Genomic DNA, 24,834 nt, shown 5'->3' with positions numbered 1-24,834 from the left:
AGCTTTAAATTTTTGAAAGGCCAGAAGGCGGTCATTCAATCCCAGAACTCAATGCGGTGAAGATGGCGGCGGTCTTGGAAAGGAGTTTTATAGAGATATGTGGATTTGAGAGGGAAACCCTACCAAGATTCCGGGAGATAACTGTAAACCTCGGTAAAACTTTACGAATATTAAAATATTTTTCCGCTTTCTATTCACTGATATGAAAGATTTTTGTGACACACGCTGTAGTGAGGTCGTGAGTGACTCACCATTAGGGCCGCTTACGCGCTAGCTCAATGGATTGGTTAGCTAGCTAACGTTAGCTACTGACATCCACGGAGCTGGCGTGTTGTCTGTGCTAATAAACTAACAAGCAAGGTAACTGTGTCCTCTGCAGGTGTAGTTTGTTGGACCCGAGCACCACAACCCCAATGTATAGCTAGATACCTCGCTTATCTACACCGTACGCCGAAATGATTTTCAATTATCAGTATCCTCGCGCGTAACATAAGCAGGTTGTTAGCTAGCTAGCTAACTAACCGCTTTTGACCACGGTCTGCTCGTTTTACAGCATACTGTAGCGATGGCTTCCAGATTCTGAAAGGCAATGTTTTAACTATTGGTTTTATATTGACACATTCGTATAGGATATGTATAGATTTCTGCTTTTTTGATATCTCTTTCATTGACCACTAACGTTGTAACCGCAGTTATTGGACACAGAACGTTGTTGGTCAGTCTGGACTCCGGCACAGTCCCAAAAAACCTAGCAAGTTGTTTAAACACCTGTCTGTGTCAGACCAAAACAGTTTGAGACAGTCAACAAGCAAAGCCACGATGCAACATTCTATTGGAACTGACCAGATGTCATGTATGGTTTCTCAACAGGTCTGACTGCTCTTCCTGGCGGTGTAAAATACCCGGACAGCGCAGGAGGCTTTCATTATGAGGAGAGTGGAAAACTCCTGTCCATCACTAGCAACAGATGCATACACTGGTGAGTTGTGCTATGTGTCTGTAGGTAACTGCCAAAATAAAGTTAACATTTGAGGAAATTAGGGATCCAAAGTATATTGAAAGTTTCCACACATCTGTGGTTCCGGAGTTAATTAAGCAGTAAACATCCCGTCCTGTATAAAAATGCCTGTTTTCTTTTGGCTGCCATGGCTAGAAGAAGAGATCTCTGTGACTCTGAAAAAGGGGTCTCAAAGCAGTCAAGTGTGCTTAAAGGAAGCATGTGTCTGTCTCCAGATCTCAACCTAATTGAACACCTATTGGAGATTCTGGTGCGGTGCCTGAGCCATTCCTCCAATAGAATTCCATACACTTGTAAAATCTTTGCCACGGTGCATTGAAGCTGTTCTTGCGGCTCACGGTAGCTCAACACCTTAAGGCACTTTGTCTGTTTTTTTTTGTCTGTCTGAATGTTCTTATCATATACTTCTTCTGTTGGGTTTTTTGTTCTTTGACAACATACCAGCGTTGATTTAAATCTATAGCCAGACTGTGTTCTCTTGCCAGACTCTGTCCTAGACTAATCTTGGAGGACCACTGTATGTGACATGGGTTCTATCACACAGTTTCCAGACTGAGAAGCCACACGATGCAGCTGGCACTTACCCGGGCTAGCCATGTGTCAATGCCGATTTTAATTTGACATGTAAAAGACACACAGCTTCTTGAGGCCTTAATTGGAATTGGTATGCTGTCTCATCTATGTCCTCTCTCCAGGTCCACCTCTGGGGACACAGTTCAGCTGGTGGAGCAGTCTCTGGACACCAACCTACTGAACAATGCTGTTAAACTCAAGATCACACACTGCCACCTGCTGCCTGGAGGTGTCCACATCCAGGAGACCCTCAACAATGTCATCATCCTCATTGTCACCAATCAGACCGTGCACCGGCTGGTGCTGCCACACCCCACACGCATGTACCGCAGCGTAAGTCCCTCTTTTAAAAACCTTTTTTCATAACGTTTCTAAACCAGAATGCATGAAAAGTATGTCCGAAGCAGGGGTGGAGTTGGGAAAATGTTTTTATTTGGTTGACAGCGTAGCACGATCTTAGGCACTCCCTTAAACCACTGCATTGTAAGCAAACAAGAAAATGCACATCCAGAGGCGCCGCTTCTCGTGGCCTGTGATTTTAATGTGGGGAAACTGAAATACGTTTTACCAAATTTTTACCAGCATGTCACCTGTGCAACTAGAGGTGACAACTCTTGATCACATTCACTCCACACACAGAAATGCATATAAGGGTCTCCCTCGTCTTATGGCAAATCTGATCATAACTCTATTAGAGGTCGACCGATTATGATTCTTCAATACCGATTATTGGAGGACCAAAATAGCCGATGCCGATTAATCGGCCGGTTTTAAAATAAATAAATAAAACATCTTATTTTTTTATAATAATAAAAAATTAAAAACCATATATATATTTAACTATAACAATACTGAATGAATACTTATTTTAATATAATACATAAAATACATTTAGCCTCAAGTAAATAATGAAAAAACAAAGTGTTGGAGAAGAAAGTAAAAGTGCAATATGTGCCATGTAAGAAAGCTAACGTTTCAGTTCCTTGCTCAGAACATGAGAACATATGAAAGCTGGTGGTTCCTTTTAACATGTATCTTCAATATTCCCAGGTAAGAAGTTTTAGGTTGTAGTTATTATAGGAATTGTAGAACTATTTCCCTCTACCATTTGTATTTCATTAACCTTTGACTGTTGGATGTTCTTATAGGCACTTTAGTATTGCCAGTGTAACAGTATAGCTTCCGTCCCTCTCCTCGCTCCTCCCTGGGCTCGAACCAGCAACACAACAACAACAGCCACCATCGAAGCAGCGTTACCCATGCAGAGCAAGAGGAACAACTACCAGAAGGCTCAGAGCGAGTGACATTTGAAACGCTATTAGCGAGCGCTAACTAGCTAGACATTTCACTTCCGTTACACCAGCCTCATCTCGGGAGTTGATAGGCTTGAAGTCATAAACAGCGCAATGCTTTAAGCATTGCGAAGAGCTGCTGGCAAAACGCACAAAAGTGGTGTTTGAATGAATGCTTACGAGCCTGCTTCTGCCTACCACTGCTCAGTCAGATACTTAGATACTTGTATGCTCAGTCAGATTATATTCAAAGCAGGACACGCTAGATAATATCTAGTAATATCATCAACCATGTGTAGTTAACTAGTGATTATGATTGATTGTTTTTTATAAGAAGTTTAATGCTAGCAACTTACCTTGGCTTACTGCATTCGCGTAACAGGCAGTCTCCTTGTGGAGTGCAACGAGAGAGAGGCAGGTCATTATTGCGTTCGACTAGTTGCAAGATTGGATCCCCCGAGCTGACAAGGTGAAAATCTGTCGTTCTGCCCCTGAACAAGGCAGTTAACCCACCGTTCCCAGGCCGTCATTGAAAATGATAATGTGTTCTTAACTGACTTGCCTAGTTAAATAAAGGTATATAAAATATATATATATATATCATTTTTTTAAATCAGCAAATTGGCGCCCAAAAATACCAATTTCCGATTTTTATGCAAACTTGAAATCGGCCCTAATTAATCGGCCATTCCGATTAATCAGTCGACCTCTAAACTCTATCCTCCTGCTTACAAGCAAAAACTAAAACGCCAAGTACCAGTGATGTGCTCAATACGGAAGTTGTCCGATGAAGCGGATGCTAAGCTACAGGACTGTTTCGTTAGCACAGACTGGAATATGTTCAGGGATTCATCTGATAACATTGAGGAGTTTACCACATCGGTCACCGGCTTCATGAATAAGTTCATCAACAACGTCGTTCCCACAATGACAGTACGTACATATCCCAACCAGAAGCCATGGATTCCAGGCAACATCCGCACTGAGCTAATGGCTTGAGCTGCCTCTATCAAGGATAGGGGCATTAATACAGATGCTTCTAAAAAATCCCGCTACGACCTCCGGCGAGCCATTAAACAGGAAAGTGTTAATACAAGACTAAGATCAAATCCTACTATGCTGGCTCTGACGGTCATTGGCTGTGGCAGGGCTTTCAATCTATCATAGATTACAAAGGAAAACCCAGCCACGTGCTGCCCAGTGATGTGAGCCTACCAGACATGCTAAATGCCTTCTATGCTCGCTTTGAGGCAAGCAACACTGAACCATGCATGAGAGCACCAGTTGTTCCAGACAACTGTGATCTCGCTCTCCGTAACTGATGTGAGTAAGACCTTTAAACAAATTAACATTCACACGGCTTCGGGGCTAGACTGAGTACCCTGACATGTACTCAGATCACACGCTGATCATTGTCTTCCCTGACATTTTCAACCTGAGCCTGTCTGGTATTCCTAAAATACAATGTGTAGGGTTGTCACAATACCAGCATTTTTACTTCAATACTGGGTTTATTGTCACAATACTTTGTACAATCACTTTACTCAATACAAAAACGATACCATGGTAAAAAAGTAATATTAGCCAAAGTCACAGAATTGCACTTGGTCCAGGCGGATAAACTCAGCTACTGCGCTGTTCAATCATTGGTAATCTTTTGAGTTAAATATCATTACGTTATATTTTTAAGTAAAACATTTTCAGACCGCCATGTATGCATTCATTGTACAATCATACAATACATTTGACTTAGTTTTACCAAACTGCATAACATAATGGTAATTTGAGTGGTAAATCTCTTGATAAAACGGCTAAATCAAGATGTAGCCTTGGCCTAATCACAATACAGGTGAGTCCATGTGCATGCATTGAGTTACTGAGCTTGTTTTGGCTGACATCTGTAGCCTCATGACAATCTGTAACCCTTCCATTTGGGATTTATTTCATTGTACTGAGCAACAACATTAGCATAGAAGTAGCTTTATTTTATAAAAGTGCACGCTGTCTCTAACCAGTAATAACGTCAATCACGAAGCAAGACGGGGGCAGCCCGTCGGAGCCCTATTCAGTCAGTTCGCTGAGGTAATAGATCATCTTTGGGAGAGGTGAGAGAGACTGATATTTAAGTGAATGAAAAAAGTTTTGGTGGCAGTCAGCATGTTTTGCATTATGGTGTGCATATTATCCCAAACAAGGTACTAGGGGTATTGAATTGATGTTGGCTTCAGGTGTAAGCTAGAAAGCGAAGTTCGACTGCAAAGCTGGAAGCTACCAGTATCTTGTTGTATTGTAAAGTGTTTTAGCCTGTATGGACATTGTTTTGAGAACAGTTTCAAAATGTCTACGTGCTGTGTCCCATTATTCAAGTGTGTTAACTTCTGTGCAGCATGAAGGGAGGTAACATGATGCCGCCCAGACTCCGAGTGCAGGCTAAGTGCAGCAGGCACGGTGTGCTGTAAGTGGGACATTGACTGCGCTGATAGACTTGATCCGTGAGACACATTTTAACAGAAGTACCGAAACTTAACAAATTCGACTACCAAACTGTTTTTCATGTTCTAGTATCAAAGTACCGAAGTTTCGGTATCCTGTGCAACTGGTTTCAAACCAACCTCAGTAGTCCCTGTACTCAAGAACGCCAAGGTAACCTGTAAATGACTACCGCCCCAGAGCACCCACATCTGTAGCCATAAAATGGTTTGGAAGGCTGGTCATGGCTCACATCAACACATCATCCCAGACGCCCTGTACCCACTCAAATTCACATACCGCCCCAACAGGTCCACAGATGATGCAATCTCTCTTGCACTCCACACTGCCCTTTCCCACCTGGATAAGAGGAACACCTATGTGAGAATGTTGTTCATTGACTACAGCTCAGTGTTCAACACCATAGTGCTCTCTAAGCTCAGGACCCTGGGACAGAGAACCTCCCTCTGCAACTGGATCTTGAACTTCCTGACATGCGCCCCCAGGTGGTGAGTGTAGGCAACAACACATCCGCCACTCTGTGCCTCTACACGGGGGCCCCTCGGGGACAATGAGATGGCTTATAGGGAGGAGGTTAGTGACCTGGTAGTGTGGTGCCAGCCCAGGACAACAACCTTTCCCTCAACATCAGCAAGACAAAGGAGCTGATCGTGGACTACAGGAAATGGAGGGCCAAGCACCCCCCCCCCATCCACATCGACAGGGCTGTAGTGGAGTGGGTCAAGAGCTTCAAGTTCCTCTGTGTCCACATCATTAAGGAATTGACATGGTCCACAAACACCAACACAGTCGTAAAGAAGGCACAACAATGCCTCTTCACCCTCAGGACGCTGAAAAGGTTTGGCATGGGCCCTTGGATACTCTATGTTCTATAGCTAAACCATCGAGAGCATCCTGACAGGTTGCATCACCGCCTGGTATGGCAACTGCTTGGCATCAGACCGCAAGGTGCTACAGAGTACATCACTGGGGCTGAGCTCTCTGCCACCTCTATACCAGGCGGTCTCAGGGGAAGGCCCTAAAAATAGACTACATATCTATCTCGATGACCTCGTACCCCTGCACATCGATTCGGTACTGGTGCCTCGTGTGTATATAGCTAAGTTGTCACTACTCATTGTGTATTTATATTCCTCGTGTTATGATCTTTCTATTTTTCTCTCTGCATTGGTGTAAAGGGCCTGTAAGCATTTCCCAAGTTAGTCTACACCTGTTCACGAAGCATGTGAAACATAAAATTTAGATTTGAATACAAATATGCTTTCTCCTTCCTCGCCTCTCTTCTACAGGAGCTGGTGACAGAGCTCCAGATGCAGTCTATCTTCACAGACGTGGGGAAGCTGAGTCTTCAGGACCCAGCCCATAGCGCGGCGATCCCCAGCCCCGTAGGCCAGACAGCAGGCCCCTCCGCCTCGGCAGCCTGGCTCAGCCACCAGGGAGAGGCCCACTATGCCCTGGCATCACCTGCTGGGGGCATCCTGGTCATCACACTGCCCCCACATGACACACAGGGTAGCATAACCATTCTGGAGCTGAAGAGGAGCTCTGTAATGCAGAGACTCGCTGGCTGGATGCCAACTGCAATCAGGTTAGAAATCATGTTGTTGTCCATGAATAGGTTGAGTGTGGGTCCGTGCAATAGCCCCAATGTGTAAAGCAACACTGGTTCTATTGTTTGTGTGTGTGTGTGTGTAACCCTCCCTGTGCTCCTGTGTCCCATCCAGAGGTGAGCAGAGTCCTGGAGACTTGGCCCTGAGTCTGGCAGTAAGGGAACTGGAGGACGATACCTTCATATTCGCTCTGTGTCAGGACCATAAACTACGCATGTGGTCCTATAGGGTCAGTCCTGTAGAGATACTGTGGTCAGTCTGCATTAGCAGCAGTTCAGAAGCATACCTGTGTTTTTTGCCAAGAAATGTCCTTTAGAGGAAGGATGTTAAGCTTAATGTTTCATTTTAATGTTTTGATACCTAAAAAAAAGGTATTTTGCAAACATGATGTCCCTCCTACAGGACCAGGTGTGTCTGATGGAGACTGACATGTTGGAGTACATGCCAGCGTGCCGTGGCGTGAAGGGTTCCCCAGGGCAGGGCCATCGGCTGCGGCTAGCCTTCTCCCCCTCTACGGGGCTGTGTCTGGCCGTATACCTGGCTGTACCTTCCAGGGGACAGTTCACTGTTCTGCAGCTGGTGGCCACGGACAACAATCGCTACAGCCTGGACCACATCTCCTCGCTTTTTGCCACACAGGTACATGGAGGGAGGCGGGTTGACTCTGTTGGTGTGAGACAGATTTTATTTAGCTGATGCGGCTGTAATGTGTGTGTAGGTAGGATAATATTTTAAAGGAAAATCTCATCAGTAATGGACTGTTTTGACTGCTGACTGATCTCCTGTATTGTGTTCAGGAGACACTGGTGGACTTTGCTCTGACCTCAACGGACATCTGGGGCCTGTGGCTTGACGATACCAACCAGACCGTGGTGAAATACATAAACTTTGAACAGTGAGTATTACACTTAGATTATCCGTTGGATATTTATTTATTTATTTTGCTCCATTGCACCCCAGTATCTCTACCTGCACATTCATCTTCTGCCGATCTACCATTAGTGTTTAATTGCTATATTGGAATTACTTCGCCACCATGTCCTATTTATTTCCTTAACTTACCTCATTTGCACTCACTGTATATAGACTTTTTGTTTTCTTTTGTTCTACTGTATTATTGACTATGTTTTGTTTATGCCATGTGTAACTCTTGTTGAATTGCTATTCTCTATCTTGGCCAGGTCGCAGTTGCAAATGAGAACTTGTTCTCAACTAGCCTACCTGGTTAAATAAAGGTGAAATAAATCAAATCCTTTGGATAGTGTGATGGACTCTTATGCTTATACACTCAACGGCCAGTTTTCTAGGTTCACAGAAATTTATTTTTATTTAACTAGGCAAGTCGGTTAAGAACAAATTCTTATTTACAATGACGGCCTAGGAACAGTGGGTTAACTGCCTTGTTCAGGGGCGGAACGACAGATTTTTACCTTGTTAGCTCGGAGATTTGATCTAGCAACCTTTCGGCTACTAGTCCAATGCTCTTTCCACTAGGCTACCTGCCGCCCCGGGTCGCACCTATAGACTGGGAGTCACGTGGCTTGTTTATATAATGCAGGCAGACCGGCATCGCAGCATTTCGACGAAGCAAAGCGAGTGACCTAAGAGACTGGATGCGGTATGATCGTCAGTGCCTGGCGAGCCAGATCCAGCATCTCAGAAACTTCCAACCACTCGTGGGCTTTTCACACACAACCTTGTTTAGGGTTGACTGAGAATGGTGTGACAAACCAAAAAAACATCCAGTCAGCGGCAGTCCTGAGGGCGAAAACAGCTTGTTGATGAGAGGTCGAAGGAGAATGGCAAGAATCGTGCAAGCTAACAGGCGGGTCACAAATGACGGAGCAGTACAACAGTGTGTAGAAGGGCATCTCAGAATGCACAACTCGTCGATCCTTGTCACAGATGGGTTATTGCAGCAGACGACCACGCTGGATTTACACTCCTATCAGCTAAAAACAAGAAGGCGCTCCAGTGGGCACGAGATCACCAACACTGGACAATTGAGGAGTGGAAAAACATGACGTGGAACATGACAGCGAGTTCAGTTTACTTGAGTGGCCTGGTCAGCCCCACAGACCTCAACCCAATAGAACATCTTTAAGATAAGATGGAACGGACTGTTCGCAGCATGAATGTACCGCCGTCCAATCTGCAGCAACTGTGTGATGCGATTGTGTCAGAGTGGACAAACATCCCTATGGAACGTTTCCGACACCTTGAAGAATTCCGGCTGTTCTGGAGGCAAAGGGGGGCCTGACCAGGTCCTAGATGGGTGTACCTAAAAGTGTATATTAATATATCCAAAATAATATTATTTGTAGTGTGGTCATTTCACACTCCTATTTTATTGTATTTTTTTCTTATCTAACCTCCTTTATGATATGTCTCAGTTCCACGGCAGGTCAGTGGAACCAGGTTTTTGTGCAGCCTGCCCCCGAGGAGGAGGTCCACATCGGAGCAGACCAGGACCCCAGGGTAAGACAACATCACATCATTCACCGCTGATTTCAATTGTGATTTGTACTGATTTAATCAGAATTTACTTAAACAACAAACAAAAAAAGTTTGACTTTGCCCTCTATCCATACATCATTGCAATTGATTACAGGTGTAACGATTCACCAATGCGCATCGGTCCCCGGTTCAAATGTTTAAGATGAGTGCATCTGTCTGCGGGACCCCAAATGGATCCAAATGTACCATGCATTGGTCAGAAAATCGATTTTAAGACATTACGAACTGCCGGTTGAATAAAAAAAAATCTTACTTTCCACCTTCCAAAGATTCCTTTCACAGCTGATGCATCCTCTCCTTCAGTGTGGAACTAAGCATGTAACTGCGTCGACAGTCATTGATCTACTAGTCATTTTGCGTGCCGAACAACCCCGGGCAATATCAGTAGCCGCGTCAAACTGCACGCCTTGCGCAGCTTTGCGGCACCTTCAGCATTCAACTGCTTGTAAAAATGGCTTGCGCGATTTGAGCTTTTATGAGTTTAGTGATAACCAATCAGATTTGCTGGGTTCTTGTTCTGAAATGCATTGTTTTACCGGAATAAAAGTAACCTACTGGAGACAACTCATGAAGTTATAACTGTTGATCCGTGCTTACTTGGGACTTTATTTATGATTGTTCAGGTTCACCGTCAGTAATAGTTTCGCTTTAGGAGAAAGCGGCGCCACTGGCCGCCACACCACCGTTATAGTTTTTGTCTTCGAGTTGAGGAGCGTTGCTCAACATGGTAAAAAAAATATATTACAGTACGTATTGTGCTCTTCTATCGCGTGTGCAATGATGTGCGAGGGGGAAAAACAGTTTGTTTGCAATGACTTCTTAGTTGTAATATCGCAAGCGGACGTGTATTCCAGGTTTAAACAGTCTATGTCCATTTTTTTTTTAGATGTACAGGGGAAAGTTGATGATGTCATAACGGCTCTAATCACTTTCGTGAGCCGCACTGCATGGCCGACGCGGGAGCCCTCTGAGCGAGGCAGTTAACCCACTGTTCCCCGGGTGCTAACGACGTGAATGTCGATTATAGCAGCCCCCCCCCGCACCTTTCTGATTCAGAGGGTTAAATGCGGAAGACACATTTCAGTTGAACGCGTTGTTGTACAACTGACTAGGTTATCCCCTTTTCCCTTTCCGTACCCCATGGACATAATTTACACAGAAGGAGAGAAGTTAATTCAGAGAGTCCCAGCTCAGGAGCTCCATCAGCAACATATTTTAATTTAGAAGGGAAAATTAATGTGTTTATGCATTGTTTCGCAGCGAACTGAATTGCATTGATTCGATCCTCTAAACAAACCAAATCGTTTCAAACTCAAGCGTATCTCATCGGAGATGTTACTAGATTTGAATCATCTTGAAAGGGGAGATCCACGTCCCTACAATTTATCAACTCTCCCGAACAAGTATCATCTTTTTCCATATTGTCAACATTGGGCCTCTCCACAAGAATAACGCTACACTTTGTAATCAAGCTAATTTGTCTTTGTGTTATGACAGGAGACCTACCTGGACATGCTGTTCTCCCCCCTGAGATTCACTGCCTCTGCTATAGTCAAAGCCTTACAGATTTACAGGAGAGGCACAGAGCGAATCGCCGACCTCCCCTGGGAGACCCTCAAGAAAGAAGTGACGGTGGCTGTGGAGAACGAGGTAAGCTAGACCAGCTCTTTGCTTAATCTCTCTCGCTCTCCCCTTTTCCTCCCTTCTGCAGACTTTTTATTTTATCGACTGGTTTCTGCTGCGTTTTCAATATGTATTCCTCTTTCCCCCGATGTAGCTGCAGAGCAGTGTGACAGAGTTTGAGTTTAGCCAGGAGGAGTACAGACAGCTGCAAGTGGAGTTCTGGTCTAAATTCTACGCCTGCTGTCTGCAGTACCAGGAGGCTCTGGCCACTCCGCTCGGCCTACTGCTCAACCCACACACACACATGGTCTGTTTGCTCAAGAAGGTACGGGAAGGAGAGGCGCGCACACATACAGCTCCATGTCTTCAAACACGCACAACTCTCTTATACGTGTCTGTTTCTTTTATGTTTTCTACGTAGTTTCTTCAGGACCATCTATCCCAAAAGGGACTAAGGGGACCCAGTTTCTATTAAAAGTATTTCTGGATTACTTTCCTGGATTTTTGTCAATCAGTGAATGACTGTGTTTATTCAAGGGCTTTGTGTCATTCCTGCTGCCCTGCTTTGCTGTGGACCACATGTACCTGTCCTTTGACGAGTACCTGTTCTCAGAGGAGGATACGCCTGTCAGTGAAGGTAAAGACCTTTCTCCAAACTCTTTTTACTGTCCGCTACTGGACAGTCCCTCCAGGATTTCACGGGATTTGTTTGTGGTATTTGCGGGTGAAATGCTTGATTTGACTGTGGCAATTCTGACATTTTGCGTGGCAATCTGTGTTGGTTTTGTCCAATTTGTGGCAAAAATGATGCTGACTGAGTGAAAAGGTTTGACTGTGCCTTGATTGAACAATATTATGTGGCAAATGTGCGGTGATTGGTTGAAATTGCAAACCCTCTTTTTGTACTGCGGTGATGGGTTAGTTTTATGTGCAGTAGAGGTCGACCGATTTAATTAGGGGTGATTTCAAGTTTTCATAACAATGAGTAATCTGCATTTTTGGATGCCGATTACATCGCACTCCATGAAGAGAGTGCATGGCAGGCTGACCTGCTGTTATGCGAATGCAGCAAGGAGCCAAGGTAAGTTGCTAGCTAGCATTAAACTTATAAAAAAACAATGAATCTTAACAATCACTAGTTAACTACACATGGTTGATATTACTAGTTTAACTAGCTTGTCCTACATTGCAAATAAACAATGCGATGCCTGTTACTTTATCTTCAAATCACAGCCTAACAGGTGATTTAACAAGCGCATTTGCAAAAAAAGCACTGCCGTTGCACCAATGTACCTAACCATAAATGCCTTTCTTAAAATCAATACACAGAAGTATGTTTTTTTTAACCTGCATATTTAGTTAAAAGAAATTGTTAGCAGGCAATATTAACTAGGGAAATTGTGTTGCTTCTTTTGCGTTCAGTGCAAGCAGAGTCTGGGTATATGCGGCATTTTGGGCCGCCTGGCTTGTTGCGAACTGTGTACCATTTCTTCCTAACAAAGTCCGTAATTAATTTGCCAGAATTGTACATAATTATGACGTAACATTGAAGGTTGTGCAATGTAACAGCAATATTTCGACTTAGGGATGCCACCTGTTCTATAAAATACAGAACGGTTCTGTATTTCACTGAAAGAATAAACATTTTGTTTTCGAAATGATAGTTTCCGGATTTTACCGTATTAATGACCAAAGGCCTGTATTTCTGTGTGTTTATTCTATTATAATTAAGTCTATGATTTGATAGAGCAGTCTGACTGAGCGGTGGTAGACAGCAGCAGGCTCGTAAGATTTCATTCTAACAGCACTTTTGTGCGTTTGCCAGCGGCTCTTCGCAATGCTTGAAGCACAGCTCTGTTTGACTTCAAGCCTATCAACTCCCGAGATTAGCCTGGCAATTCTATAGTGCCTATAAGAACATCCAATAGTCAAAGGTAAATTAAATACAACTGGTATAGAGAGAGAGTCCTATAATTCCTATAACTACAACCTAAAACGTAACTGGGAATATTGAAGATTCATGTTAAAATGAACCACCAGCTTTCATATGTTCTGAGCAAGGAACTGAAATGTTAGCTTTCTTACAGCACATATTGCACTTTTACTTTCTTCAACACTTTTTGCATTATTTAAACCAAATTGAACATGTTTCGTTATTTATTTGAGACTAAATAGATTTTTATTTATGTATTATATTAAGTTAGAATAAGTGTTCATTCAGTATTGTTGTAATTGTCATTTTATATATATATATAAGGCTGATTTAATCGGTATCGGCTTTTTTTGGGCTTCCAATAATCGGTATCGGCGTTGAAAAATCAGAATCGGTCGACCTCTAATGTGCAGAAATAGTGCAGTGACTGGTCAAATTTGCAAGCCTTTACATATTATGCATTATTGCATTGGGACTGACTGGTTCTCTCATTCCTCTGTCTACTGGTTCTTTTATGTATAGACCTAGTAGCCATTTTAGATCTAGAGGGCTCTTTACTCACTGGGTTTATTTTTGTCAACTGTATTTAAAGTAGCCGTTTTGGCTCAAAGTACCAAGTTGGTTTTGTTTGTAAGATAGACATTTTAGTTCTGTTCTTTCCCTTTGTTTAGTTACGTTTTGGCTCGTCTGTGCTCCCCACTGACCCCGGTTTCCCCTTTTACCATGTTTCCCTATGGCCAGACCCAGAAGTTGCTCGTGACGTGATGCAGCTGGTGCAGTGTCTGAGGCTGGTGAGTGACGCGGTGCCGGGGGACATGGCCTATGAGATGGAGAAGGCCCTGGAACATTTACAGTCACCTGAGAGGGCTGCAGAGATGGTGCTGGAGAACCTACTGGCCAATGACAAGTCAGTACAAAGCACACACGTCAACAGTTTACCTTTTTTTCCAAAATGCCTATGTACCGTTTATGGAGGTACATTTGAAAGTCAATGAATTGACAAATTCTCATTAGCCATTTTTCTATCTTCGATTCTCATGAATTGAATTTCAACCAACAAACCTTCTTGACCTCCTATGGGTCCTACACATTTAGGCATTGCTGTGTTGTGTGACTGACCGTTACACATCTTTCATTCCCATCGTAGTGAGAATGTGATCGAGGACATTCAGAACAAGCTGCAGGACATCCGTAACCCGGTGTCGGCCATGGCTGCACTGATCAGAGAGATGGACCTGGAGACGGACTCCGAGCCAGGAGGAGAGGGACCTCTCACCACAGGTAAATGCCTAGATAATATTAGACCTACCAACGCTAATATCTCAGCACAGATTAGCCCTAGATAATGCTATGCGATATCTGTTTTATCAGCCCTTAGGTTTTTGATCCTATTGTTATTTGAGTAGAAACTTAAGCTGAATCCTGTTTGAGCTTAGTCTGTGTTCAAACTGCGGTCAGACTTCTAAATGAAAATAATCGTACTGGTTCAAGTGTAAATTGGTGTGTGTGTGCGCGTTTTGTTTCTTTACGTGCGTGTGTCTCGCTTGTGTGTGTCCCAGCAGGCCTGTCAGTGCGTATTAGTCTGTCCCAACTGTATGGCAGCAGTGTGGCAGTGGCTGTTATCTGTCAGGCTGTCTGCCAGATGGCCATGACCAGAGTCCTGTTCTGTAGGGACCTACTCATACTGCAGCAGCTCTACCTACGCCTCGGAGACAATGTACGTACACACATACACTGTGCCCAATCGTACATATTCCAGCATGTACACACATTTCTTGACGTTTGGACTCCTACCATACCCACTTTTAGTCATTCACATCTCAAGCTACTCCTTTGACTTAAAACGTGTGTGTGTGTGTGTGTGTTTTCCAGGTGTTCCTGGCTGGAGGGGATCAGCTGCTCCAGCTACAACAGGACCTAATTCCCCGCTCCTCTCACCTGCTCTCCTCCTACTATCTCCTCAAACACATCAGCCAGAGCCTGGCCACTGCCGTGCCCCTCGACATTATGTACGCACACACACACCCACGCTATACAGATACTACCGTCAGCGTATATGAGGGCCAAATTGTAGTTTTCGGGTTCCTCAGAGAAACTAAAATGTTACTTGATTTTTCTTCTCCAGAGATGCCAACCTGCAGCACCTTTCAGTCTTAGAGCTGTCTGATTCTCCAGCCCTGGCCAGCAACAGATCAGGTGTGTTTGAGGGGATCACAGCGAGGCACAAAATCACTCATCTTGATCACATAATGAGTAGTTAATAAGTCTGACCACAACATAGTCAATCTCAAACACGCACTAAATCCTTTCCACCTCCTGTCCCCCCCACCCCCCTTTAGTGTTGAGCCCTCAGACGGTGGTGGAGCTGTTCTACCAGAGCGTAGCGCGGAAGGCCATCGTCACCCAGATCTACTCCCAGCAGCAGAGCACGGCTCTACTCCACTGGCCCCAAATGGTCTCCAGCGTGGTCACCTTGCTGGCTCAGCAACTGTATCCTCACACACACACCGCTAGGCTAGCCCTAGCGTCGATATATGCTTCAGGCAAAGCTATTCTTATCCTCAAACGCAGCTAGACCAGAGTTAGAGTGCTTTATGCTAGGTGTTTGTTCAATTTCACAGGCATTAGCGTACGCTAGGCTAAGATTGATATGCTTTAGGAAAGTTTTTTGATTATTAACCTCTGAGAGTTGCGATGAGGTATACTGTATATTTATGAAGAAGTTGTCCCTTAACACACACACTAGTTGGCCTAACAATCCAGGCTTCCAGTTCCCTGAATGTCTGATGGGCAACTGCCAGTACACACAACTGCAGGTGAAAAACTTCCCACAGACTCAACGACCCTCACATAATATACTGAACAAAAATATAAACGCAACAACAATTTCTAAGATTTTACAGTTCATCTAAGGACATTAGTCAATTAAATCTATGGATTTCACTGGGAATACAGATGAGCGCCTGTTGTGACCACCATTTGCCTCATGCAGTACGACACATCTCGTCGCATAGTTGATCAGGCTGTTAATTGTGGTCTGTTTAATGTTGTCCCAATCCACTTCAATGGCTGTGCGAAGTTGCTGGATATTGGCAGGTACTGGAACACGCTGTCGTACACGTTGATCCACCATCCCAAACATGCTCAGTGGGTGACATGTCTAGTGAGTATGCAGACCATGGAAGAACAGTGACTTTTTCAATATCCCCACACAACGCCATGCACGCTGTCTGCCGTCTGCCCGGTACATTTTAAACCGGGATTCATCCGGGAAGAGCAAGCGTGCCAGTGGCCATCGAAGGTGAGTATTTGCCCACTGAAGTCATTTACGACGCCAAACTGCAATCCGGTCATGACCCTGTTGAGGACGACGAGCACGCAGATGAGCTTCCATTAGACAGTTTCTGGAAGTTTGTGCAGAAATTATTTGGTTGTGCAAATCCAAAATTTCATCAGCTGTCCGGGTGACTGGTCTCCGACGATCCCACAGATGAAGAAGCCAGATGTGGCGGTCCTAGGCTGGCGTGGTTACATGTGGTCTGCGGTTGTGAGACCGGTTGGACTTACTGTCAAATTCTCAAAACGATGTTGGAGGCAGCTTGTGGTAGAGAAATGACCATTCAATTATCTGGCAACAGCTCTGGTGCACATTCCTGCAGTCAGAATGCCAATTGCACGTTCCCTCAACTTGAGACATCTGTGGCATTGTTGCGTGACAACTGCACATTTTAGTTGGCCTTTTTAGTGTTCCCAACAGAAGGTGTTGCTGACCAGGCTGATGGATTATCTTGACAAAGGACAAATGCTCACTAACAGGGATGTAAACATTTTTGCACAAAATTTGAGAGGAATAAACTTTTTGTGCGTATGAAAAATGTCTGGGATCTTTTATTTATTGCGGTTATATTTTTGTTCAGTGTAATGTTAGGTTGTTTTTTTTTCTCCCCTGACTGCATAAACAATTTCCCAATTGGAACAATAAATATGTGTATTGATTGTTTGTTTGTCAAAGCAGATTTGAATGAAAATCCTACAAATACATTTGAAATAGAATCCATTCTCACGCTCTCTCTCTCCAGGAGTATGTGCGTCTCATTGGGCCCTGGTGTCAGGTGAACGTGGGCTCCTGCCGCTTCATGCTGGGCCAGTGTTACCTGGCCAACGGAGAGGGACAGAAGGTGTGTTTCTGTGTTTTCTTTTATTTTTAGTGCATTTGAGAATACCTTTCTGAAATAAATGTTTCTGTAGTTCTAAGGGCAGTGGCTGTAACTATCCTCTGCGTTTCGACCTGTAGCATCAGTGCTTACTGTATCTGTTGTGTTCTAATCTCAATCATGTTTGTAGCTGTGTGTTTTATTTTTATTTTTTTACCCCCTGTCCTGTCATCTTGTTTCACCAGGCACTGCAGTGTTTTCAGGAGGCAGCGACAGAGGTGGAGAAAGAGGAGTTTCTGCTGAGATTGACAGGAGCTGAGGAGGAGGAGGTCACAGCCGCCTCAAGACTACAGTACTACAACAAGGTTACTATGGATTAGTGTTGCACGGTATACTGACACTGGTACTTTTTCGATACTGGAACATAAAAAAAAGTGTCTTGGTACTAGTACTTTTTGTACTTCTGTCAAATGTGTCATGGATCAAGTCTGTATCGGCGATTTTCCCCCTTATGGCACGAGCGCATTGTACCTGCCCCACTTAGCCTGCACTGGGAGTCTGGGCTGCATCATGTGAGCTCTCCACTTAGCCTGCACTGGGAGTCTGGGCTGCATCATGTGAGCTCTCCACTTAGCCTGCACTGGGAGTCTGGGCTGCATCATGTGAGCTCTCCACTTAGCCTGCACTGGGAGTCTGGGCTGCATCATGTGAGCTCTCCACTTAGCCTGCACTGGGAGTCTGGGCTGCATCATGTGAGCTCTCCACTTAGGATGCACTGGGAGTCTGGGCTGCATCATGTGAGCTCTCCACTTAGCCTGCACCCGGAGTCTGGGCTGCATCATGTGAGCTCTCCACTTAGCCTGCACTGGGAGTCTGGGCTGCATCATGTGAGCTCTCCACTTAGCCTGCACTGGGAGTCTGGGCTGCATCATGTGAGCTCTCCACTTAGCCTGCACTGGGAGTCTGGGCTGCATCGTGTGAGCTCTCCACTTAGCCTACACTGGGAGTCTGGGCTGTAGAAATTGTTTTGTGAACAGTAATTAACAATGTCCATACAAGCTAGAACACTTTACAATTCAAGAAGATACCGGAAGCTTCCAGCTTTTGTAGGCCTAACTTTCCTTGCTAGTTTACAGCTAAAGTGAAAATCTATTCACTACCCATAGTACTTTGTTTGTGGTAATATGGAAACCATAATGCATAATATGCTGATTTCAAAGCTGATACGGCGGCTTCTTTTTTTTTTTGCCTCGTTATGGAAGTCAAAATTCTGGTATCGTGACAGCAAAACTATGGATTGGAAAGCCTTCTTTGAAACACAATGTGGATATGTGTGCAGGTTTAATTGTGTGTGTGTGTGTGTGTGTATTAGGTGTTGCGGTTACTGGAGGATGTTGGTCTACCAGAGCTGGTCATCCATCTAGCCACTCTGGCCATAACGGAGGCCGTCAACGACCCCAGGAGTCAGGCTGCCCTGTGGACCCGCATCTTCAAGCACCACCTGGACCTGGGACACAACAGCCAAGCCTACGAAGCCCTCACACAGAACCCTGACTCCAGCAGGCAGTTGGACTGTCTGCGTCAGCTGGTGGTGGTTCTTTGTGAACGCTCTCAACTTCAGGATCTGGTCCAGTTCTCCTACGTCAACCTGCACGACGAGGTACACACAAACACACACTTTCTCTTTACATTTGGTCAGAGCCCATTATGGACACACTAGATAATTGTATTAGATCTGTGTTTGACCCTCCCCGTGTGTCCTCCTCTGGCTGCAGGTGGTCAGCATCATTGAGTCCAGGGCCAGAGCAGTGGACCTGATGTCTCACAACTACTACGAGCTGCTCTACGCCTTCCACATCAACAGACACAACTACAGGAAAGGTAGTTGGGAATTAATGCTAGTAGCTGTTCGAAAAGGAGGGTGACGGTATTTTGAATCGCCGTCCAGTGTGTGTTTGCCCCTCTCTCTGTATGGTGCGTCTATATAACTGTGTTCTCACTTCTAGCGGGTACAGTGATGTTTGAGTACGGCATGCGTCTGGGCAGGGAGGTGAGGACCCAGCTAGGTCTCCAGAAACAGGTTAACTGTTACCTGGCCTCACTCAACTGTCTACGACTCATCAGACCTGACTACGCCTGGATCGTACAGCCGTCCTCTGGCGCGGTGTATGAGAGGCCTGGCGCGTCACCGAAGAGGAACTACGACGGAGAGTTTGCTACTGGTCCAGGTGAGACTAGACACTACAGCCGTAGCTGTTTTGCGTCTTTGTGCTACTCTTTGTTGGTTTGTGAAATGTGTATGACAGTGAAGTTGGTTCTGAAGTCTATTGATCTGTGTGTCTGCAGTGAGTGGTCAGATCGACATCCTGGAGCTGAAGGACCTTCAGAAGGAGTACACCCTGGCCCGTAGCCGCCTCAACCTGGCTCAGCACCACCCGCCGTCCGCAGCCATCGCAGGTACAACACTGACACAATATTCTTTCAAATGTATGAAGGGAACCATGCCAAGGTGAAATGTCAGTCAGTAAGCTATAGTCAATTAACTGTAGCCTTTGGCACTTCTTTTAAATGATAATTTATTCCTGTAGGGCAACTAATCTCTTCACAATTTCCCCCAATCTAATGCCAGATATCTAATAGAGGACTGTGTGTTGTGTTGCAGGCAGTGCCTCTGCAGTAGAGATGGTGACCCTGCTGGTTCAAACAGGACTGTTTGACTGTGCCCTCTCACTATGCCAGACCTTCAAACTGTCTCTCACACCCATCTTCGAGGGGCTCGCCTTCAAGTAAGTTGCTAGCTTCGTTAGGGCAGTCTGAACTCTGAATTTATACGCATATCTCTCGTTGACATTGCATGATTTACGTAAATGCCATAGTTATGCATGTACAGTGCATTCTGAAAGTATTCAGACCCCTTGACTTTTTCCACATTTTGTTACGTCACAGCCTTTGATTACATTGATGGGGGGAAAAAACTATTTACACATAATACCCTATTATGCCAAAGCAAAAAAGTTTTGTAAATTGATTAAAAATACATTCCATTTACATAAGTATTCAGACCCTTTACTCAGTACTTTGTTGAAGCACCTTTGGCCGCGATTACAGCCTTGAGTGTTCTTGGGTGTGACACTACAAGCATGGCACACCTGTATTTGGGGAGTTTCTCCCATTCTTCTTTGCAGATCCTCTCAAGCTCTTAGGTTGGATGGGGAGCGTCGCTGCACAGCTATTTTCAGGCCTCTCCAGAGATGTTCGATCGTGTTTACGTTAGGGCTCTCAAGGACATTCAGAGAATTGTCCTGAAACCACTTCTGTGTTGTCTTGCCTGTGTGCTTAGGGTTGTTGTCCTGTGGGAAGGTGAACCTTCACCCCAGTCTGAGGTCCTGAGCACTCTGGAGCAGGTTTTCATCAAGGTTCTCTCTGTACTTTGCTCTGTTCATCTTTGCCTCGATCCTGACTAGTCTCCCAGTCCCTGCCACTGAAAAACATCCCCACAGCATGATGCTGCTACCACCATGCTTCACCGTAGGGATGGTGCCAGTTTTCCTCCAGACGTGACGCTTTGCTTTCAGTCCAAAGAGTTCAATCTTGGTTTCATCAGACCAGAGAACCTTGTTTCTCATGGTCTGCGAGTCCTTTAGGTGCCTTTTGGCAAACTCCAAGCTGACTGTCATGTGCCTTTTTTTACTGAGGAGTGGCTTCCACCTGGCCACTCTACCATAAAGGTCTGATTGGTGGAGTGCTGCAGAGATGGTTGTCCTTCTGGAAGGTTCTCCCATCTCCACTCTGGAGCTTTGTCAGTGAACATCAGGTTATTGGTCACCTTCCTGACCAAGGCCCTTCTCCCCCAATCGCTCAGTTTGGCCGGGTGGCCAGCTCTAGGTAGAGTCTTGGTGGTTCCAAACTTCTTCCATTTAAGAATGATGGAGGCCACTGTGTTCTTGGGGACCTTCAAAGCCGCAGACATGTTTTGATACCCTTCCCCAGGTATGTGCCTCGACACAATCCTGTCTCGGAGCTCTACGGATAATTCCTTCAACCTTATGGCTTGGTTTTTGGTCTGACATGCACTGTCAACTGTGGGAACTTTATGTAGACAGGTGTGTGCCTTTCTAAATCATGTCCAATCAATTGAATTTACCACAGGTGAACTCCAAGTTGTAGAAACAGCTCAAGGAGGATCAATGGAAACAGGATGCACCTGAGCTCAATTTCGAGTCTCATAGCAAAGGGTCTGAATAATTACAGTTCCAGTCAAAAGTTTGGACACCTACTCATTCAATGGTTTTTCTTTATTTTTTACTATTTTCTACATTTAAGAATAATAGTGAAGACATCACAACTATGAAATAACACATGCAATCATGTAGTAACCAATAATGTTTAAAACATCTAAATATATTTTATTTGAAATTCTTCAAAGGAGCCACCCTTTGCCTTGACAGCTTTGCACACTCTTGGCATTCCCACATATGCTGAGCACTGGCCGGCTGCTTTTCCTTCACTCTGCGATCAAACTTATCCCAAACCATCTTAATCACCCAACCTCAACCCAATTGTGGAGACCAGGTCATCTGATGTAGCACTTCATCACTCTCCTTCTTGGTCAAATAGCCCTTACACAGCCTAGAGGTCTGTTGGGTCATTGTCCTGTTGAAAAACAAATGATAGTCCCACTAAGCGCAAACCAGATGGAATGGCGTATTGCTGCAGAATGCTGTGGTAGCCATGCTGGTTAAGTGTGTCTTGAATTATAAATAAATCGGTGTCACCAGCACAGCACCATCACACTTCCTCCTCCATGCTTCACAGCGGGAACCACACATGCGGAGATCATCCATTCACCTACTCTGCGTCTCACAAAGACACGGCGGTTAGAACCAATAATCTCATTTGGGCTCATCAGACCAAAGGACAGATTTCCCAGAGTCTAATGTCCTCTCGTTTCTTGGCCCAAATGGTGTCATTTAGTAGTGGTTTCTTTATAGCAACACAGTCTCTGAACAGTTGATGTTGCGATGTGTCTGTTACTTGAACTCTGAAGTATTTATTTGGGCTTCAATTGGAGGTGCAGTAAACTCTAATGAATTCATCCTCTGCAGCGGTGTTAACTCTGGGTCTTCCTTTCCTGTGGCGGTCCTCACGTGCGCCAGTCATGGTGGTGGATGGTTTTTGCAACTGCACTTAAACTTTCAAAGTTATTGAAATTTCCCTGATTGACTGACCTGCATCTCTTAAAGTAATGATGGACTGTTTCTCTTTGCTTATTTGAGCTGTTCTTGTCATAATATGGACTTGGTATTTTACCAAATAGGGCTATCTTATGTATACCACCCCTACCTTGTCACAACACAACTGAACCCATTAAGGCACACCTAATTAATTAAATCCAGGTGACTACCTCAAGAAGCTGGTTGAGAGAATGCCAAGAGTGTGCAAAGCTTTCATCAAATAAAATATATGTATATTTCATAGTTTGTCTTCACTATTTTTCTGCAATGTAGTATAATGAAAAACCCTGGAATGACTAGGTGTCAACTTTTGATGTGTACTGTATGTAAATACATTTTTTTAATTAATCCATTTGCAAAAATGTAACAGTTATTTGCTTTGTCATTATGGGGTATTGTGTGGAGATTGATGGGGGAAACATGTAATTTAATCCATTTTAGAATAAGGCTGTAACGTAACAAAATGTGGAGAAAGTCAAGGGGTCTGAATGCTATCCCAATGCACTGTATTTAGTCTGTAGTGATCACGACAAAGTAAGCAGTTGTGCCTTGTCTGAACTCCCATGCACATACAAGGGTTTTATTCCTGTTGGTTCATAGTGGTGTGATGCTAGCTTTTTTTTTTTATTATACAAAAAAAACTTCTTTTTTTAGGTGTATAAAGTTACAGTACGGTGGAGAGGAGAGTCAGAATGAAGCCTGGAACTGGCTGGCTGCCAATCAGCTGTCTACCATCATCACAACCAAAGAGTCAAGGTTGGTTGTTTTAAATTTGACCACTTCATAGTACAAATTGGTTGGCCATTCCACTGTGGTGCTGTTGAGAATATTATAAGTTCATCAAATTGACCAATTAAGCCAAAGCGAAATCGTGCGAGTGAAAAAATGATAAATAGTTGTACTTTCCCCTCCAGTGCGACAGATGAGGCTTGGCGCCTGCTGGCCTCCTACCTGGAGACGCACCCTACACAGAATGCTCAGCACCATCGCTGTGTCATCAACAAGCTGCTGTCACACGGTGTACCGCTGCCGGACTGGATGGTCAACACCTACAAGGTGAGAGAGCGCAGTATTTGTGCTACTATTGCACTAAATGTGACGCTGTGCCATTTGAGATGATGCAAGACACATTTTCAGAAATTAATTAGATCCTGTAAATATATATATTTGCTCCCTTGTATTGTAACATAAACCTGTTTTCTCAGGGCGTGGACGCTGCAGCGTTGTTACGGCTCTACCTGAACTATGACCTGCTGGAGGAAGCAGCTGAGCTGGTGTTGGAGTATGTAGATGCTCTCCTGGGGAAGGGACACCAGTACTTCGGCATTGAGGTACATTACAGCAGGGGTTCCCAAACGGTTTCACTCTGGCCCACTTCCAGCATTGGGGAACATCCCACAACCCCCTGGACATTGCATACCTAGGAGCTATTTATGAAATGACTGACATGAGGAAAACAGATGCACTACCCACTTTTGTAATTGTGCTAATACAATTTAAGGGCAAATTGAAAGCCGAACTGAGTTCCTTCACTTTTTGGGGGGGACCCCACATTACAGCATAAATCACTTGCAATTGTTTTACCATTTTGAGTTAACTTAATTCTCATCTCTAAAATGTAATAGGGATTGATAAGATTAAAGCCAAATGTTTGTCCTTGTGTTTCTCTGAGATGTTAATGGTGTGTGTGTGTTACAGAGGCCCCTCTCTGCTACAGCATCATTGGTGTGGCTCCCATACACTTCCATCGACCAGCTTCTTCAGGCGCTCAACGAGACCCAGACTAACGCCAGTGTAAGTCTATTTAAAATACTGTTTTTAAATGACTTTGTCATCAGTTTAAATGTTAACACGAATCACCATGCTTCTTATGACTGTCCTCTCAGATATACAACAAACTGCAGGACAAGCTGAATGACTACCACAAACTGGTGGACCAGACAACAAGGCGAAGGCTCCAGGCCCAGTAGCACCTCAGTCAGAACACAGGCTCAATCTCAATGAACCTTTCCTCCTCACCTTAACCGTATTGGAAAGACTAATTGAAAGAGCCATAGCACTGCCCCTCCATATGGTGCACTTACTGTCATGACTCTGGAAGAAGATAAATACACCTATTTTTGTATTAAGGTTCAAATAAACACTTTGTATGAATCTCACCAGATTGAGTTCAGGAAAAGAGTGCATCTTACCTGCTTGTTGCTCAAATGTACTGTATATATTGTCTGAGTTCCAACTAACAGTTCAAGGTGTTTTCACCTCTGGAGACAATGTATTTTTTACATTGTAATCATATTGAAACATGTCCTTTTGTACTTTGCCTGTGAACTTTTACAATCATGTTTGTTGTAAATTGTAATGCAATTAAAGTTTTCCTTGGTATTGAGAAG

General features: G+C 44.4%; 1 protein-coding gene across 1 annotated transcript; it reads left to right on the top strand.

Annotated features, from left to right (window-relative positions):
- On the top strand, window positions 1-24,833 carry nup160 (nucleoporin 160). The gene is made up of 30 exons (XM_031823122.1): window positions 1-153; window positions 871-979; window positions 1,714-1,924; window positions 6,663-6,961; window positions 7,098-7,212; window positions 7,386-7,622; window positions 7,781-7,878; window positions 9,377-9,461; window positions 10,998-11,150; window positions 11,278-11,448; window positions 11,661-11,760; window positions 13,798-13,963; window positions 14,204-14,337; window positions 14,616-14,773; window positions 14,929-15,065; window positions 15,182-15,252; window positions 15,396-15,546; window positions 15,803-15,872; window positions 17,136-17,234; window positions 17,456-17,575; window positions 18,583-18,870; window positions 18,986-19,091; window positions 19,217-19,438; window positions 19,557-19,667; window positions 19,873-19,996; window positions 23,099-23,200; window positions 23,359-23,500; window positions 23,650-23,775; window positions 24,143-24,238; window positions 24,331-24,833. Exons 1-30 carry the CDS (start codon window positions 63-65, stop codon window positions 24,412-24,414), a joined length of 4,176 nt encoding a protein of 1,391 aa, XP_031678982.1. The 5' UTR covers window positions 1-62; the 3' UTR covers window positions 24,415-24,833.
- Window position 24,834: the final 1 nt, after the last annotated feature.

This window comes from Oncorhynchus kisutch, linkage group LG4, assembly GCF_002021735.2.
Source record: "Oncorhynchus kisutch isolate 150728-3 linkage group LG4, Okis_V2, whole genome shotgun sequence".
NCBI classification, from domain to species: domain Eukaryota; kingdom Metazoa; phylum Chordata; class Actinopteri; order Salmoniformes; family Salmonidae; genus Oncorhynchus; species Oncorhynchus kisutch.
The sequence above is the reverse complement of the archived record's forward strand: the minus strand, read 5'-3'. Positions and strand labels throughout refer to the sequence as shown.

Excerpts from the sequence above, each read along its gene's own strand:
- nup160 (XM_031823122.1), top strand. The coding sequence starts at position 63 with ATGGCGGCGGTCTTGGAAAGGAGTTTTATAGAGATATGTGGATTTGAG. Across the intron at positions 17,235-17,455 it reads CCAACGGAGAGGGACAGAAG|GCACTGCAGTGTTTTCAGGA; the intron begins GTGTGTTTCTGT and ends TTGTTTCACCAG. Across the intron at positions 19,439-19,556 it reads AGAGTTTGCTACTGGTCCAG|TGAGTGGTCAGATCGACATC; the intron begins GTGAGACTAGAC and ends GTGTGTCTGCAG.